Source organism: Staurois parvus, unplaced genomic scaffold, assembly GCF_062004578.1.
Source record: "Staurois parvus isolate SC_StPar_1 unplaced genomic scaffold, SC_StPar_1.0 ptg000460l, whole genome shotgun sequence".
Lineage (NCBI taxonomy): Eukaryota > Metazoa > Chordata > Amphibia > Anura > Ranidae > Staurois > Staurois parvus.
Window position 1 is genome coordinate 253,203 of NW_028318256.1, and position 20,129 is coordinate 273,331.

At 44.4% G+C, this 20,129-nt stretch overlaps 1 protein-coding gene across 1 annotated transcript in view; it reads right to left on the reverse strand.

Annotated features, from left to right (window-relative positions):
• Nucleotides 1-20,129, reverse strand: part of SLC7A11 (solute carrier family 7 member 11) — a gene marked incomplete at its 3' end in the record, with an annotated part of 300,868 nt that overhangs the window by 227,933 nt on the left and 52,806 nt on the right. Inside the window, exon 3 of the mRNA XM_089688911.1 lies at nt 8,073-8,188. Coding sequence (XP_089545037.1) covers nt 8,073-8,188 — 116 coding nt within the window. The remainder of the gene's footprint in view (nt 1-8,072; nt 8,189-20,129) is intronic.

Here is a 20,129-nt window from a genome sequence, read left to right on the forward strand (position 1 = left end):
AATATATTATTAGTTGCATTTTAACATTGTATTAGCCTCTTAAAATCCACTACATAACAGAACTCAGACTGGGAAAGGGGAAGCAGCACACGGAGAAGGTCAGTTGTGTTGCAGTTTTCATGTGTTCATTTTTCACTGTGTAGTCACAGACTAGGGGAGAATGAAGACCTGCAAATGATACCTAACTGTAGCAGTTTTCCTGCCCTTCCAGACAAGGCTGTGTTGTGTGGCAATGCTGTGATAATCTCAGAACTGCATGGACAGAAAAGATGGGTAAAACAGTTCCAATGTATGCTTTTCTGTGCACTTAGCTGCTTGACTGGAGTTTATCTTAAACTGTCTCCCGCCCACCATGTAAGGAAATGACGGGCGGGCAGCGGCTCTCTCATTCTGGGAAGACGTCATATGATGTTCTCCCACTCTACCTGTGCATGTATACTCCAAGGGGCGTGCGGCATGGTGATCAGTGGTGCGCTCTGTCCCTGGGACACAGTGGATCACCGATCAAAGTAAAGAGCTGATGGCACAGGCTCTATCATGTGATCAGCTGTGTCCAACCACAGCTGATCGCATGTAAACAAGGAAATGACGGTTATCGTCCTCTCCTCATGCTGACAGTGTGTGAGGAGATGAGAGCCGGTAATCGGCATTCCACAGAGGGGACATCTACACTGATCGTCAGGGCACTGATGATCAGTGTAGCCCCATCATTGCCACCTGTCAGTGCCCATCAATACTACCTGTCAGTGTCCGTTACTGCCACATACCAGTGCACATCAGTGCACATTAATACCACATATCAGTGCCTAACAGGGCACATTAATACCACATATCAGTGCCTACCAGGGCACATCAATGCCACATATCAGTGCCCATCAGAGCTTTTTTTCAGTGCCAACTATTAATGTCAGTCAGTGCCGTTTATCAGTGCCAGTCAGTGTTGCCTATCCGTGCCGCCAATCAGTGCCACCTATCAGTGCCAGTGAGTGCCACCGATCAGTGTCCTACAGTGCCCATCATTATCGTCTAACAGTTCCAATCAGTGCCGCCTATCAGTGCCCATCAGTGCCCATCAGTGCCACCTATCAGTGCCATATATGAGTGCTGCCTTTCAGTGCCCATCAGTGATGCCTGTCAATGCCCATCAGTGCCACCTTCCAGTGCCTCCTCATCAGTGCCACCTATCAGTGCCCATCAGTGCAGCCTATCAGTGTCCATCACTGCAGCCTCATTTGCGCACATCAGTGAAGGAGAAAAATTACTTATTTACAAAATTTTATAACAGAAACTAAGAAAAAAACTTTTTTTTTTCAAAATGTCCAGTCTTTTTTAGTTTGTTTAGCAAAAAATAAAAAACCCAGTGGTGATTAAATACCACGAAAATAAAGCTATATATGTCTAAAAACAAAAAAGAGGGTATAGTGTTGCATGATTGTGCAATTGTCATTCACAGTGCAACAAGCTGAAAATTGGCCTGGGCAGGAAGGGGGTAAAATGCCCGGTAGGCAAGTGGTTAAATTTGTAGGAGAAAAATTACAACAGTGCCTTGCCAACATTTTCTATTGATAATAATGGCAAGCAATAGAACACTAAAGTAAAACATCTATTACTCCACTGGGGCAGATAGAACGAGGTTCTTTCCTGACATGAATAAAGTGTCCCATGATGAAAGTTAAAGGGGTTGATTTACTAAAGGCAGGTTACTAAATAGGTTGTTCACTTTGCAAAGACATTTGTGTTTTAGATTTTTAGATGACCTCCATCATCCAATCATGTACTTGCATGTGATCGGGTATTCTGTGTAAGTTTTCACCATAACCGCTAAGCTAAGTAAAAATTCCCTTGCAAATTTAAACAGTCTATTCATCTTTAGTAAGTCAACCCCAAAGTAAAAAAAACAGCAAAATAAAAATAATTTGTTTTACTAAGTGCATTAGCACAATGGATACTCAAGATGACATCAGTCATGCACTGCTTTATGATATAAGAGACCTACAAAAATGTTGTCATAACCCCATTCCCATCAGCACATGTTTGTCTTGATCTTTTCTAATGATGCTCGATTGATATGCCTGAATAATGCAGTTTTTTCACATTGGGGTTTTTGTACCTTTACCACTTTACAGTTACATAAAATGTTCACTTGTGTTGTTGGAAGCACACATTTCCGTCATCCCCAAAAGCGGTAAAGATACCTCCCAGGTATCTAATTACAGACCCATCTCCCTGCTAAATGTGGATATTAAGTTGTTTGCAAAGATGCTTGCTAACCGACTTCTCCCTTTGCTCCCTTCCCTCATTGACTTGGATCAGGTGGGATTTATCCCTGGTAGAGAAGCTAGGGACAACACTATCAAGGCCCTTAATCTCCAACACTGGCTTTGCAAATCTAACTCTCCGGCCTTCTTCCTTTCATTGGATGCTGAGAAGGCCTTTGACAGGATTGCTTGGGATTATTTGCAGGGATCACTGATGGCTTTGGGCCTGGGCGAGAAAATGATAAACTTTATTATGACCCTATACTCGGGCCCTACAGCTCAAGTTCGGGTCAATGGACACTTATCGAACCCTTTCCGCCTGGGAAATGGCACTCGTCAGGGTTGCCCCCTATCCCCGCTTCTGTTCGTCATTTCCCTTGAACCTCTTCTGAGACAAATTCGCGCTAACCCAGATATTAAGGGGATCAGGATAGCAGACAAAGAATACAAACTTGCTGCTTATGCGGATGATATCCTCCTTTTTTTGGCTGACCCTCGCACCACCCTACCGAGTTTGCTGAAAGACTTTGCTTTTTTCCGCTTTTTGTCAAACTTGAAAATTAATTTTTCAAAGTCATACGCCCTCAACATAACCCTTCCCACTGATCTCGTCTCCTTCTGTGAGTCTCATTTTCCATTTCAGTGGGTGAAGGATGCCCTTCCATATCTTGGTGTACAACTTACTCGCAATCTGGACGACCTTTATGCCAAAAATTTCTTACCGGTTTTCAAAGTCATTCAGGAAGACCTAAACAAGTGGCATCGCCCCTGCTTCTCTTGGTTTGGTAGGGCTGCCATTATTAAAATGAATATACTTCCGCGTCTCCTTTATCTCTTCCAAACTTTGCCAATTCAACTTCCATTGACATTCTTTGCTTCTTGCAAGAAACTATGTTCCTTATTTTTATGGAATCACAAGCGTCCGCGGGTCTCGTTCTCTCAGCTGACTCGTCCCAAACTCAGCGGGGGCATTGGGCTCCCTGACCTGCACCGCTATTACTGGGCGTGTCATCTTTCCCGCATAGTCGATTGGCACATTCATTCTGCTTCCAAAGACTGGGTCCTTTTGGAGAAGGCTTTTTCGCCCACTCCCCTACCATCGATCCCTTGGCTATTGCCGAAACACACACCTCAAGTTCTCCTCTCCCATCCTTTGATAGGTCCCACGTTAGAAGTTTTCCGTAAGGCCTGTAAAACGTCTTCCGTTTCGGACTCTCCTAGTCCCTTGACGTCGATCCGCCTGAATCCAGATTTTCCCCCAGGGTTGCACAAGGATTTTTTATCGAATTACTGGCCATACGCTCAGATTTTAGTAAAACATTTTCTTCACTCCGGCAAGGTGAAAACATTACAGGAGCTGAAGGTTAGCTTGAATATCCGCGAATTCCCTCTCTGGGCCTTTCTTCAGATTAGACACTTCCTGCTTTTCCATAAATCCCGCCATAATTGGACTCGCCCTGTTACTCCATTTGAATCCTTATGCTCTCAATCCGAACCGCGGAAGCATTTGATCTCTGAGATTTATCCTCTCCTAGGGGACAGCAGGACTTGCACTTCTTTCCCCTCTTGCCGTGCGTGGAACAGAGACCTAAAGACGGATTTATCAGAGTCGGATTGGGACCGCATTTTTATGTACTCCCACTCCTGCTCGAGTAATGTTTCGACGCAGGAAAATGGCTTCAAATTAGCCACTAGATGGTATCGTACTCCCTCCAGAATTCATCGGTTTAACTCTTCTGTCCCTGACGTGTGTTGGAGATGTGGGACACCTGATGGCTCTTTCTTGCATATTTGGTGGTCCTGTCCACTTATTCAACCATTCTGGCAGGAGGTCCACCGGTTGGTGACTTCAGTGACCACTCTGCCCATAGTTTTCTCTGCTGCTCAGCTATTGCTTCATCATACCCCCATTCCTAGGAGTCAATATTTCAAGTCCCTAGCGATGCATATGATCAACGCAGCCAGACTCTGTCTTCCTGTGCTATGGGGCTCCACTCACCCCCCAACTATACGCGATTGGCTCAATCGAGTAGGCAAAGTGGCGGAAATGGAGGAACTGATTGCGACTGCACTTGATCTGCCAACTAAATACTCACATGTTTGGGCCTGCTGGACCCACTTTGTAACTACCCCTGAATTCGGATCTCTCATGGGTCGGGATACCTGATTGAGCTCAGCCCTACCTCTGGTTATGCCCTTGGTTCTCTCATAATCTGTGTGGTTATGACCTCTTTTCCGGTACTTTATATTTGCCTGCTTAGCTTTGGTGAGTGTTTAAATTCTTGACACTCTCATTTATGATCTCCAATAACAATGCTGACACGAACGTCGCAGCCCGGACCCTTCGCTTCCCTTGCTTCCCCCCCTTTTTTTTTTTTTTTTTTTTTTTGCCTCTTATTCCCCCTTCTCCCTCTCCCCTTACTCTACCCCCCCACCCCCCTTTTTTTTTTTTTTTTTCTCTCCCCCTCTTTCTCTTCTCTCTCTCTACTATGACTCCCATTCTTTTCCTTTTCTTATCCTTTTCTTTCTTTCTATTCCCCTTTTTTCTTTTCTTTCTCGACAACCTCTTAGTCTTCGATCAGGCTTAATCTTCATTTTATCCAGGATTACTTGGTATATGGTTAGCTTCTCTCCTCTAGGATAGTCAATGGTACTCACGACGTCTTCTCTTATACTACAATGCTCACTTAGCCTCATGATAGTGTACTGCTTTTGGTTTAGGCTCTGAAGGTTCATTTCCTCCATGCTTAGGCCAGTACGCCAATATTCACTTGGTGGAAGTAAGCTGTTATCACCTTCTATATTGTACATTTTTGAATCTTGAGTACTACAGGCATATCTCTGCCGTAATTTGCCATGCTTATGTTATCCATAGTGTCGCACTCTACCATGTTGTTTCTTCCTGTATTTTGGTTTAAGCTGTGTCTATGACCTGATTGATGCTGCGTGTGCATTTCTTTATATTTTCCTGTAACATGTTGTCACTTCTAAATAAACTTTTATGGAATAAAAAAAAAATGTTCACTTGTTCAGCATCTTTCATTTCAGAAGATGAATACAACAACAGTATGGGGTAAACATATAAGACTTAGCTAATTAAATAATAACAAAACCTATTCAGTCTAAAAGCAACTCTGATAAAATTGCTCTGGACATAAATAGGTTCAAAGACTGCATCTATGAAGTAGTTGTATATAAAGCATTCCTTTGCTGACCAGCTTTACAACTGTTTCCAGGCACTTGTCCAGCTAGGAGCCACTTCTGAAATACAGCCAATGAAAGTAACATTGAAACTGAATAAGTAGTCTATACAGAAATAGGAAAATTACCCCATTATTTAGATATTTTTATGGTCTTATGGAAAGAGTCTTATGGCGTCTGCATTATTACAAAGTCTTTTTTGTCTTGTTACTTTGGTCTTTTATCTACAGTAGCTAATGCAGCAATGGTCAGTTGAGCTGGAATTTTTGTATTCTTAATATGTTGAACTATGGACTGTTTGCACATTCATAAGCTATGTTAATGTATACAATATATGGCCCTTAAGGTCTTAACCCATTGGTACTATACCCCCTCTAGATTACATGTCATGTTTCCAGGTACGTGGCACCTCTGTTTTAGAGGTTGTGGTCTTACTGGAATTCTTGTGCATATGTTTTGGGCTTGCCCTTGTCTCTGTTTGATCTGGTGTAGGATATCGGAGCTGGCCTCAGCCTTGGTGGGTTCCCCGGTGGATTTGTTGTTGAAAATATGTTTATTGGGTGCTCCCATTTCAGGGATTCCAGGTAACCTAATGCAGTTAATCCATACTATTTGCGTTTCCACCTTTTGGACTATTGCCCTTCATTGGAAATCACCAGTGGTTCCTTTGGCCTCTGTATTGCAGAGAGTGGATATGGTCATGCTCATGGAACATATTCAGTACACGTTATTTGATAAGATGCATTTATTCAACAGAAAATGGGATGGTTGGAAGACACATCGACACTTATTGTTAGATTAAATGGCTATCGTACTTTGATTTGTTTTGTATTCTCTATAAGTCATGCAATTGATCTGCCTATATTGCTGCCTACCTCTTTCACATACTTAATCTTTGTCTTTTATGTGATTGTTTCTATATTACTGTAAATTATCTATGTGCTTTTTTCTCACTGTGTTTTTTACCTTGTGTATGCTGTGCATTTTTTATAGTCTGTCCTTCAATAAAAATCATTTGTAAACAAAAAATGTATACAATATAGGTAACTTGCATTTTCAAATAAAACAGCTATAAGTCCAGATGACCACAAAATATATGGAATATTACCAACCATTTGATTTTATGACTTCCATTCTGAAAGGAGCATCATAAAAACAGTACCTTTATCAAGAAACATTAAAGCATCATTAAACCCATTCAGGCAACTTTATATGGGCCATCAGTAAATGTAACACATTTCAATATAATACTCCCAAATGTGTGGGTTCTATTGCCATATGACATGAGAAATTTGCTCCCCACAAGACTGAGACATAGGGGGAGAAGCAAGCAGAACTTCTGAAGCTGTTATGTACAGTATGTGGTGTTGTCACTCCTTGAAGTTGTTTGTAATGATTTTATTTGGCCACACAGAACCATATATATATATCATATATCATTGTTTTTATGGTGGAGGCAGAGTTTTCTTTATGGTGTGACAATTTCATTCTGGGAATGCCCTCGGTGTAACACAGTAGTGGTGAATCACACAGCCATTTGACTCAAGTGTGTTCTGACATGTTCTAACTTGCATATACCTGGGTTGCAGACCATTTGACTCAGTCTTTATGGAGTAGTAGAAGAAATAACACTTGTGTGCATTGTGTTTTTGGCAGAAAAATAGTAACAGGAGTCTGGAGCAGCAGCTTACCATCAAATTTTGCATTAAAATTAGTGAAAGTGTCAGAGAAACTTTAGCTTTGTTACACCGGGCTTATGGTTAACATTCCATGAAGAAATCAAGTATTTTTGAATGGTGATGATGATGACAAAAGAAGTGGACAGCCAAAAGCGCAAAGGACAGATGCAAATGTGGACAGAGTGCGAACCCTCATGCACTTAGATGCAAGATTGAATGTGCAAATGATTGCAAAAAAATTGAACATGAACAGGGAGACAATGCAGCAAATTTACTGAGGATTTGGGAATGGGAAAGATTTCTGCAAGGACGGTACTTTGAATCTTGACAGAAATTCAGGAAGAACATTGTCTTTAAATTTCATCCAATCTTTTGAAGAATGCAGAGGTGCTTTTGTACAGTCCATTCCAGGAAATAATTTGTCACACCTCGTAACTCTCCTCTATTGAAAACGCCCCAAAAGCCGATACCCAATCAGGTGGGTCAGAGAGCAGGGGAAGAGTTGTCACTCCACCTGCTGGAGCCACCCCTCAAGCTGATGAATACAGTCATGTGGGGTGACTTCCAGCTAGACAAGGAGGAAGTGAACAGCTTCCTCTCAGGGTACTGGGGAGCATGCACAATGGAGGTGGCAACACAGCAGCCACATGATTGGCTGTGATAGTGTTGCCAGAGGCAAGAGAAAAGCCCATGCAGTGGCAGGGTCAACCAAGTATTTATTAACTTGACCAGATGTAATGATGAAAAGCTTTTGTGGTATGGTACATATATTACTTTTAAAGGCATAGACACTTAAAAGTTTCGGGGTTGCATCATTTCTAATATTTGTTGCAAAATCATCAAACCATGGAAAACGTATTATACGTTGATAATTTGACATTCATTGTTTTGTTTTAGCATGAATACAAGTCTAATCAGCGATATTGGTGCTTACTTATTCCAAGAGCTGTAACTAATTTGATAGCGAGGTCTGGTATTTCACATTGCAAAAAGAAGGGCTCGAGGATATAGCGTCCAAATGCTAGTGATATCACGGCAGTAGCAGCTGGGCTAAAAGAAAGAGAGAAAAGTGAGAGAAAGAAAGAGAATCATTGTAATGTAAAGTGTATAAAATTCAAGGCATGGATTATAAATGCATTACATTCTCCACAGCAGAAAAAAAGCTTCTTCTGGCTGTTTTGTTCTATAGCACATCTTTCTCATTATGCAGAAGCTGAAGTAAAATACATTTATTGTATTGTAGTTTTACAAGCAGATGCACACAGATATAATTATAATAACTGTTAGTTCCTGTGGAAATGTAGCACTGACCGTGAAGGTAAAGATTATAGGACTACTCATTAAGTCTGTTTTTTTGTCAATGCGAAATCAGCCGCGTACGACGTGCCATTTCATACGATTTATGCTTGGTGTTTTCACCATATTGAACAGGAAGCGTTACTGAGATAAATTGCATGGTATAAAAATTTGCCTTTTGGCTTCAGAAACAGGAGAAAACTGACAGAAATCTTGTTTCTCTCCAGGGGATGGGGGAGAAAAGAGACCGTATGAATTACTGATGTGTATTAGGGCAATTAGGAAGGACAGGATCAACCATGCAGTTAGCGCTGCAGACAGTCGGAATTCATCCAGTAACCTGGCTCAGTCTACTGAAACATGTCTAATACCATCACATGAGTAGATAAATTGTAGGTTTAAGCCTTACCAAAGTTTACTGCTGAGGCAAATAAATCGTCTTGGCATTGCTAATTCTGCATAGAAATTTTCTGACCCCCTTGAACTGTGTATATAAATTGATGTGAAATATTGGAGCACTTTTGAAGACAGGCATATTGTTATTAAAAAAAAAAAAAAAAGGCAAGTACTGTACGAGGCAAGCTATTCACTTTCTGTCTGAGAACATTCCACTTCTAGTTAACAGAATTTAGCCTTTTTTTATGAACTGTGTATTGTCATGTTAATATAAAGCTGTAATACTATTCACCAACAAACTGATAAACTGTTCCTCATTACAAACAAATCAATGTCAAAAAGCCAACCTGCTTCTGGCCTCAGTTCACCTAAAGATGCTGCTATGGTTAATAACTGGCACAGCTCAAGGAGAAGCAAGGTAAAAGAAAGCATTTGTAAGGAGACAGAGACCCACTGAAAAGGCCCCTTTTATTATTACAGGTACTTATATAGTGCCGTCAATTTACGCAGCTCTTTACATACATATACTGTACCTTCACATCAGTCCTTAACCCTCAAGGAGTGTACAATCTAAGGTCCCTAACCAGGGGCGGATGGACAACTCATGGGGCCCCCGGGCAATAGGGGATCATGGGGCCCCTGCATCCTTGCCCACACTCAAAGCACACCCAAAAAGCCTATAAAAAAGGTGCCAGGGGCATTTCATGGGGCCCCCTACTGACCCTGGGCTCTCGGGCAGTGACCGAGTACTCGAATGGTCAATCTGCCCCTGTCCCTAACTCACATTCATACATACACATACTAGGGCCAATTTAGACACGAGCCAATCAACCTACCAGCATATCTTTGGAATGTGGGAGGAAACTGGAGTACCCAGGGGAAACCCACGCAGGCACAGGGGGAACTTGTAAACTCCAGGCAGGTGGTGCCGTGGTTGGGATTCGAACTGACGACCGTAGTACTGCCAGGCGCAAGTGCTAACCATTATGCCTTTGTGCTGCCCTTTAACATGATCTTTTGGATCAGGTCCACCTGTCAGTTTTTCATGTGCACCTGATTGGACAGTCCATCCATCTCTATGGATCAGTGGGTGTAAACAAACATGTGTTCATTTGCACCCACCTACATCTGTTCTTGCCCGGTCCACTAAAAAAAAAAAAATAATGGAAGAGGATATGTTCTCCTCCATGTAGATGAATCAGATTGGAGGACAGTTGGGTATAAACGGACAGCTAGTCCATTTGCACCCAACCACTCAGAACTGAACAGACATTGTCCATATCTGGTCTACATAAACTGAGTGGACCCGGATGGCTCATCCGTCTGCTCTGCTCTGCTCAGCAGGGGTTCAGCGGACAGATCCCCTGCTTAGCAAATCTGATTCTGCCCCATATGAAGAGGCCTTGAACTGGTTTCAATGAATACTAATTTTTCATCCGTATGTTGCTAGCCTTAGTAAATAGATACAAAGGCATATTGTATATTTTCTTTTTACTTTTATAACTTTTTTTTACATTTTGTCAGGCTCCGCCCAGCGGGATCTCTAGTGGTCCACGGCACGGGGTTTCCCAGGACGCGGAGTCTAAGTCCCAGTCTGCCTTTTCACCAGAGCCCCTGATGGTGGGGATGGACTTGGTGCAAGACTGGAACCAGGTCGCGTCCCTGGGCACCCCCGGTGGTGGCAGAGGGGTCCCGCTGAGGGTATGTGCCCGGGATGAGTCTGCTGTGAAGGGGATGACAGACCCTGATCCGAGCGGGATGGATGGGATGACAGATCCCGATCCGAGCGGGATGGATGGACGACTGCTAGGAGTGAGCGAGGTCAGACTAGCCGGGTCGGTATCGTGCGGGCAGCGTGGTACAGAGGGAGCAAGTGGAGAATGGTCGGGGTCACAAGCCAGGTTCAGCAGGTAGCGGGCAGCGTGGTACAGAGAGTCGGTCAGAGGGATGGTCAGGAACGAGCCGGGGTCAGAGCAGGAGAGGGTCAGCGAAATCAGAACAGGCAGAGTTTGGCAACAAGGAAACGTACTAGCAGGAACACAGGAACAGGAACAAGACCTTGCGGCACTTTGGAAATGCACAGGGCAGATTTAAATAGGGCGCCCTGAGTTTCCATTGGCGCGGTCGCGATCGCTACTGCGCATGCGCGGCCGCCGCCGCGATCTCTGTATTCGCCGGCCAGGAAGAGTCGGCGATCTGCGCATGCGCACGACGCTGAGCGGCCGGGATCCCTGACATTGCCCCCCTCCTACGGGCAGCCTCCGGATGCCCAACCGACCCCTTCCTAATGCCTGGTTCCGAAAAAATCTCTGCACAAGTCTTGGGGCGTGCACATTTTGGGCCGGCTCCCACGAATTTTCTTCCGCCCCATACCCTTTCCATTTCACCAGAAACTGAGTCTGGCCTCCCCTTTTCCTACAATCCAGGATAGCCTCAACTTCAAATTCCTCCTCCCCATCCACGTTTACTGCCTCCGGTGGTTTAGACCTTCGGTCCGGGAAGGGGTCTGGAGTTGCTGGTTTCAGTAGGGATACGTGGAAGACCGGATGAATCTTCATAGATTCAGGCAGAGCGAGCTCGTATGCTACCTCATTGATCCTGCGTTTGACCCGAAATGGACCCAGGAATTTGGGAGCCAATTTCTTCGATGGGCAGGACATCTTTAAATTTGTGGTGGACAACCAAACCTGGTCCTCCGGCCGCAAACTCAACTCCCCTCTTCTCTTTTTATCAAAAGCCCTCTTATTGCTCTCCTGGGCCTTTGCCATCGCCTCTTGGAGCAATTTGCTATTAGAGGATAAAAAGCTCAGCATGTCCTGCGTGGCCGGAACCGTGACTTCCGGAATCAAATCCGGCAAAAAAGTGGGGTGGAACCCATAATTTGCGAAAAAAGGAGCCTGGCCTGTAGCAGAATGACTCGCGTTATTATAGGCGAACTCCGCTAGCGGCAGGAGGGTCAACCAGTCGTCTTGGAGGAAGGTAGTGTAGCATCTGAGGTACTGTTCAAGTGTCTGATTCGTTCGTTCTGTCTGGCCGTTTGTTTGTGGGTGATATGCAGAGGACAATGACAGTTTAATCCCAAGCATCTCACATAGAGCTTTCCAAAATCTAGACGTAAACTGAACCCCCCTATCTGACACAATATCCTTGGGGATTCCGTGGAGTCTTACCACCTCCCTGATAAAAACCTGTGCGGTCTCATGGGCTGTCGGTGTGTCCTTTAAGGGTACAAAATGAGCCATCTTGGACAACCGGTCTACGATCACAAAGATTGCTGTGTGTTCCTGGGAGGGGGGAAGCTCTACAATAAAGTCAACGGAGATCATGCTCCAAGGTCTGTCAGGTATTGGTAGTGGGCGTAATAGGCCCCAGGCCTTGTTTCTGGTAGTTTTATTCCTCTGGCACACAGTGCAAGTCTTAACATATTTCTCGCAATCCCTGGCCATAGTGGGCCACCAAAAGGTGCGTTGCAATAGTTCCAGGGTCTTGCGTATTCCAAAATGTCCCGCTAACGGGTGGTCGTGGCAGTATCCAAGTACCAAGGTACGGGTCTCCTCGGGAACTACAATCTGGCCTTCTTTCCAAAGAAGCCCCTCCCGATTCACTAAGGAAATACCGGGTGTGCCTGGCATGCCTATGGATGCGGTCTGCAGTCTGGAGCGGAGCTCAGATTGTAGGATCAAAAAGTTCCCTGAGGACAAGATTGTATCGGGTCGGGGCGTCTCTTCAGGGTCCCCGAACATACGGGAAAGCGCGTCGGGCTTAGTATTCTTTGATCCTGGTCTATAGGTAATGTGAAAAGCAAATCGCGAAAAAAAAAGTGCCCACCTAGCCTGACGTGGTCTCAAGCGCTTTGCTGTCCTCAAATATTCCAGGTTTTTGTGATCTGTGAATATCAATATTGGGTGTACTGCCCCTTCTAATAAATACCTCCATTCCTCTAGTGCCACCTTGATTGCTAGAAGCTCCCGGTTCCCAATATCGTAATTCCTTTCTGCGGAAGTCAGTTTTCTAGAGAAAAAGGCCACTGGGTGCATGAGCTCTTTAACGCCCTTCCTCTGCGACAAAATCGCCCCCACTGCGTTTTCAGATGCATCCACCTCCAGGATATAGGGCATAGATGAGTCAGGATGGCTCAGGATAGGGGCCTCAGTGAATAACCTCTTTAAAGTGGTAAACGCTTCCTGCGCTTCTGGTGTCCACTGGAAACAGACCCCCTGTCTGGTTAACTGAGTAATCGGGGAAACTAAACCTGAAAAGTTCTTAATGAACTTTCTATAGAAGTTTGCGAAGCCTATGAACCGTTGGACCGCCTTCTTGTCAGTGGGTATAGGCCAATCTAAGATAGCTGACACCTTTTGGGGATCCATGGCTATACCTGTAGTGGAAATGGTCAGACCCAAAAAGGAAATGCTATGCTGCTCAAAGCAGCACTTGTCTGCCTTAGCATATAGACCGTGTTGGCGGAGTCGTTCCAAAACGTACCTCACATGCCCCCTATGGACCTCTAAGGATGGGGAAAAGATCAAGATGTCGTCTAGGTATACGACAACAAAGATGTCCAGATAGTCCCTAAATACATCATTAATGAAGTGTTGGAAAGTGGCGGGCGCGTTGCATAGGCCGAAGGGCATGACCAAGTATTCAAAATGCCCGAATCTAGTGCGGAATGCTGTTTTCCACTCATCCCCCTCTCTGATGCGGACTAGATTGTATGCTCCCCTCAGGTCCAGTTTAGTAAAGATCGAAGCTGACTTTAATCTCTGAAAGAGCTCAGGGACTAGAGGTAGCGGGTAACGATTCTTGACAGTTACTTTGTTCAGGTCTCGGTAGTCTACACAGGGTCGTAGGGATTTGTCTTTTTTTTCCACAAAAAAGATACCAGCCCCAGCTGGTGAAGTGGAGGGCCGAATAAACCCCTTGCGGAGACTCTCGTCAATATACTCCTTTAGAACCCCTAATTCCCGTTCAGTTAACGGAAATATTCGCCCAAAAGGTATCTCCGAGCCTGGGAGCAAATCAATCGGGCAGTCATATGTTCGGTGCGGGGGCAGGACCTCTGCCCCCCGCTTACTGAATACATCTAAATAACTATGGTAGGCTAAAGGAATGGCTTGAGCCAATTCTGCCTCCATATCCAGACAGAGCAAAGCCTGCGGTGCCGGAGACGCACTAGGGAGGCAATGCTGCTGGCAATAGGATGACGTGAAGTGAACTGAGCCAGACTTCCAATTAATCTGCGGGTCATGGGCTTGTAACCAAGGGAGGCCCAAGATCACCGGAAACAGGGGGGATGCGATGGCATCCAGGCGGAGAAGCTCCTGGTGATGGTTGGCCACTGTAGTAAAAATAGGTGGAGTTTCACGGTCCACTACCCCTGACCTAATTTGGGACCCGTCAGCTAAGAAGATATTTAACCCTGTCTCCTTTGACTGTAAAGGAATCTGCTGCTGAGCTGCGAAATCCAGATCTATGAAGCAACTACATGCTCCAGAGTCTATAATTGCGGTAGTTACCACAGTTCTCCCTGGCAGCTGCAAGGAGATAGATACTGCTAGATAACTGGTGTCGTTCTTAACCTTAGGAGTAACCGTGGAAAATATCACAGGAAACCTCCTCCTCTTGGCAGGGCAGGTATGTACTATATGGCCCGCCTCCCCACAATAAAAACAAAGCCGGTTTACCTGACGCCTCTGGCGCTCCTCAGACGTTAGTGGAGACCGAACCCCTCCTGCTGACCTGAGATTTGACGTATTCGTGAATTCCTGGTTCCGGTTGACCCGTGGAGACTTGGTCTGGACTGGAAGTCGCCTGGCTGATCTCTGCTCTTGGCTGGACCTTTCCCTCCTACGTTCCCGCAACCGGCGGTCAATCTGGATAGATAAGGTTATTAGGCCCTCAAGAGTTTCAGGCATGTCAACTCGGGCCAGCTCGTCCTTCAGTGGTTCGGTTAACCCCATGCGAAATTGGTGAGACAGGGCCGCCTCATTCCATTTGGTGTCACCACCCCAACGCCTGAATTCGGCGGCGTATTCCTCCACTGCCCGATTACCTTGCCTTAGGGTACGTAGGGACATTTCGGCCGTCGTGGCCGTATCTGGGTCGTCATATAAGAGCACCATCGCTTTAAAAAATGCTGTTACTGAACCCAACTGAGGGTCTCGGTTTTCTAGTAGTCGGTGGGCCCAGGCTTGGGGTTCCTCTTGTAATAAAGAGATAATGAACCCGACCCTTATGGTTTCTGATGAGAACGTTCGAGGCTGGAGGTCGAAGTATAACTGGCAGGAAATACGAAACCTCCTGAATCTACCTCGATCCCCGAAAAAATGTTCCGGTAAGGGAACTCGGGGCTCCGGTGCAGATGTCAGAACTAGTGTTTCCCCAGGGCGCTCTTTAACCTGCCCGGTAGGGGTGGCTAAGGTCTGCAAACGGTCACCTAATTCTGTATAGCCCTCCTGGAGGAGCCTAACCCCCTCTGTGAGGGTGGCAATGTGTTGGCACAAATCGTCCAGGGGGAAGGTTCCCCTTCCAGACTCAGTCATGGCCGCAAGGTACTGTCAGGCTCCGCCCAGCGGGATCTCTAGTGGTCCACGGCACGGGGTTTCCCAGGACGCGGAGTCTAAGTCCCAGTCTGCCTTTTCACCAGAGCCCCTGATGGTGGGGATGGACTTGGTGCAAGACTGGAACCAGGTCGCGTCCCTGGGCACCCCCGGCGGTGGCAGAGGGGTCCCGCTGAGGGTATGTGCCCGGGTGCCCGGGATGAGTCTGCTGTGAAGGGGATGACAGACCCTGATCCGAGCGGGATGGATGGGATGACAGATCCCGATCCGAGCGGGATGGATGGACGACTGCTAGGAGTGAGCGAGGTCAGACTAGCCGGGTCGGTATCGTGCGGGCAGCGTGGTACAGAGGGAGCAAGCGGAGAATGGTCGGGGTCACAAGCCAGGTTCAGCAGGTAGCGGGCAGCGTGGTACAGAGAGTCGGTCAGAGGGATGGTCAGGAACGAGCCGGGGTCAGAGCAGGAGAGGGTCAGCGAAATCAGAACAGGCAGAGTTTGGCAACAAGGAAACGTACTAGCAGGAACACAGGAACAGGAACAAGACCTTGCGGCACTTTGGAAATGCACAGGGCAGATTTAAATAGGGCGCCCTGAGTTTCCATTGGCGCGGCCGCGATCGCTACTGCGCGGCCGCCGCCGCGATCTCTGTATTCGCCGGCCAGGAAGAGTCGGCGATCTGCGCATGCGCGCGACGCTGAGCGGCCGGGATCCCTGACACATTTCTTCTGTTGCTTCCTGGTTTGGGGCCTAAGCCAAAATGATGTCATACATTTCAGGAGCTTTGTATTTTTTTTTGTTTTCATTTATCTGGAGGAGAGAAGGTGGATCCTAGGATGCAAATGTTGGAAAAATTGTGTAGGGTTCCCTAGTAAATAAACTGAACCTTTGTCCAGAAATGCAGCCTAGGGGGCTAAAGCTGTACTTACATGGATCAAAATCCTGCTGAACTGTCCAGATTTTGATCCATGTATGGCCATTCCCATTCATGAGAATTGGATCTACCGACCAACTTTTCATGAATGAGCTTATTGGTATATTTTCCCTCATTCTGTGCATGCAACTGATTAGTGTATTCTGACAATGGAGGAGTCCCGCTGTCGCAATACAATGACACCATGGGGAGGATTTCCCCATTCACATTGCACATGTGGAAGCAGATATTTGTTCAGTTTTTTTCATGCTGTTGGCTTTCTGAATAAAAAAAAAACTGAGCTATATATGCCCAGCTTTAAAAGAGAAGGGAAGCAAGTGTGCACCCCCCTTCCTATACCATGCCAAGCTATACGCTTTCAATATTGGGGGGGAACCTTGGAAGGTAATGGGGCAGCAAAACCCCTTACCTTGCAAAGCACTTTCTCCTTATGTTGAGGGACAAAGGCCTCTTCCCCACACATTGCACTCCTACCATCAAATGACAGATTCCTAGCCTCAGTAATTTATATTTACTGCTGGGAATCCAAGGTAATTGCATTGACCAATTTTAGTTAATGAAGTCACCTGGAATTCCTGGCAGTAGTCTGACATGTACTGCCAACTTCTATCAATCCTACAACAATTTACCTTGGATTCAGAGTTTTTGGCAACTTTAGGCCTGTTCAGCTGCAGTATGTATCTTCTCCATAACGCTTGGATGGTGTTTGCAGTGCTGATGCACTGCAGAGATTATCCAGAGAGTACATGAGTTACAGTTCAGTTTTACATGTGTTTCTGTACTTCAGTAAATGAATTTTGTACTAGCAAGTCTTTTATTGGCAATTTGTGTATTAATGTTGAGTCTGGTAGTAACCCTTTTTATCTCTGCCTCTTGATTAAGCAAGTGAGTCTATTTTGCCAGGATTATACAAGCTAAATATATTTATTTAGTCTAAGGCACATGAGAAATAACCTTTATTCAGTTTCTCATGCAATTATTTTTAATATTTTGAAGTCTTTAAAACTCATACAACACTGTGGTACATTTGAATAATTGGGTTTCATATGATTCATCTGAAAATCTATTTAACAGCATGGTTTCTATAGGCATATTTTAGGTTCTGTGCACATAGATGCTGGCTGCTAACAAAGTGATATTAATTTAAAAAAAGTCAGGCAACTCCAACAGGTAGGGGAGCTTTTTGCAGAGGAACTCTCAAATGTTTTGAAATGAATCTGTTATGGTAATTGATATGTGGAAAGAGGGAGATGTTCTGTAATCAGAACAAATTTCAGGGGACAGTAAGCGTGTTATTGGTAGGATCATCAAGTGAATATAAAAAAATGTAAAAGTATCCACTACATCTAAGGACTGGTTAGCCTCAGTATGTTGAGGTTTCTTAGACACCTGTCAGCTTTGGTGAGGACACACACCAAAATGTACCTGGACCCAATTTTCCAAATGCCTTGCAATGCATTGAACACAGAATAACTTGCAACACACTCGTGTACATGAAGACCATTATCAAAAGTCCCTGTGTGTAAGTATGACAGTGCTAAAGATTGTTCTTGCAATTAGATGAGTTTTACTATGTTGCTGAAACAGGTAAAAAACAATGTAACCCATGTACAACATCATGTTTTTGAATGAAAACAAAAAAAGTGACCTGGGCTACCAAAGCTTTAGGTCTCTCTGAATTTCTATGTCAAGATCTGGAGAACATTTATGACCATCTAGTCAAAGATGTGACCATGTTAAGGCATATTTAAAGTAGAATTATAAGAAAAAACTTCCCGTTCCTGTAATAAAATCGTGTCAAGCTGAGCAGGCTCAGTCATTCACAGGAATTTTTGTGTTTTATGAATGAATAAGAGGCTTCCTCTGATTGGTTGAAGTGGGGAGGCAGGCAGATAATGCCATGATCTCTACCTGTGAAGCAGTGCTCAGCCCATTTCGATTTAGTTCTGGGAAAGGGACGGGAAGTGCCCATCCTTCTGTCAGAACTCAGCAATGTATACTGTATGTAGTTGATGCTACATAGAGTTTATACAGTGCTGACAGCAGGCACGTGTATTTGAAATAATGTTTTTTGGATCAGCTCTCCAAATTAACTATTAATGAAACCTGGTGTTAGGCTTTAATGTACAGGTCACATACAGTGGAAAGAAGGGAGAAGAAGGGTTTAGAGTGTTACTAAACCCAGGACCCCGCAGTCACTATATCTGGTCTCCCATAGTATACAGGACATAGAAATGCAATTATTTTAGTAAATATAAACTGCTAAATATTTTTTCTCATCTGCAATATACAACATTCTTGTGACTTCTATCAGTTTGTAGGATGAGTTTTCTGTCTTCTCTAGGAGGATGCAGAACCCCTGACCTCTGTCTGGGCAGTGCTGATTGGTCCTGTGCTGATCACATGCACTCTTCCAAGAATAAAACAACTCTCTAGCAATACACATAAAACTGAGCATGTGTAGAGTGTCTCCACACACATGTCTTATCAGGAAATAAGAGGGAGACACTTGAAGAAGGGGAGGAGAAGAGAGCATTTTTACACAATGCAGAGGATTAATCCCTTAGGTTCCACAGTGAGTAAAACAGGCATGCTTTACACCATATACAGACTGATTTTACTGCTGTGGGTTTAGTAAAACTTTAATGTGCAGATGTGTAGGATAAGTTAGGTGAAGTGTTAATTATGCAGTTCACAAAAAAGACAGTATTCAGATCAGATGTATTGGGTTTTAAAAAAGTTACTTGAATCTTCTGCTGTCACTAATCTGTGCTGTGATAATTCCTTCATTAGTTCCTCTTTCCTGTCTTTCTTCTAATATATGAGGAAGAAGAGTGTAAACACTACACTGTCTACATCTGTGATCACTATGATTGGTCTCTCTATAACCAATCACAGTGATCCCAAGTCACAGAACCACTTAGATATACTCTGTACACAGTGTCTGTGAACTGTGCAGTTAGAGGACAATTTAATTCACAGGCATTAATGGGTGCCCTGGCTCCCTGAATGTTATTTCTAAAGTGGAGTTTATAAATGGCAATGCATAGATAAGCATCCACCAATTCACCATTTTTAGACAACGGTGGTAGGCAAGTGGTTAAGGATAAATATATTAGATATATTGAATTAAATATACTGAATTTTTTAAAAGTGTATGCTTTCAAACATACTGAATTGGATTCAACTTTTTGTTATCTGTTTACAACTGAAAAATCTGTTTTGGGTGGACTAATCCTTTAAAGTGTTTTACTGTCATTTTTTTTGCAAACCCATTTTAGAAATGCCAAAGGATACAGCTTTAATCTCTAAGCCTGTAGAGAACTGCAAGCCTCTGTTTGCTAAGGCCATGTGAAAAGACTGTGGTCAGTGACACTTTACAAAGCTTTACAAACGACTCTGAGGGGAAGCAAATGTTTCACTCTAATTTTTTCCTTTGGTCAGGACCGTCGCCTGAGGTAACAAGACTGTAGCAGATTTTGGCAAGTTCAGCTTTTGATAGAGAGCGTTTCCAGATATGAAAGGAGGTAGCTGTGATGTCTTTTTTATTAACTTTTATTTTCCTCTTTCCTTTTGTGAACTATGCAGGCAGAGGGAATTGTTACAAGTACCTTAGTGGATTTTAGGCTTGGGGACTACTTTGAGGCTAAACTTGTTGTGGAAATAGCTTCCACTGTAAAACTAGGAAAATAGAGGAAAATACTTTTTTCTCAGATTACAGTTAAGAAAATGCAGCAATTACGGGACCTTTGAAAGTATTTTAAAATGGAAGATAATAGAGGTAGAACACAGCGCATTTTAAAAAGCTT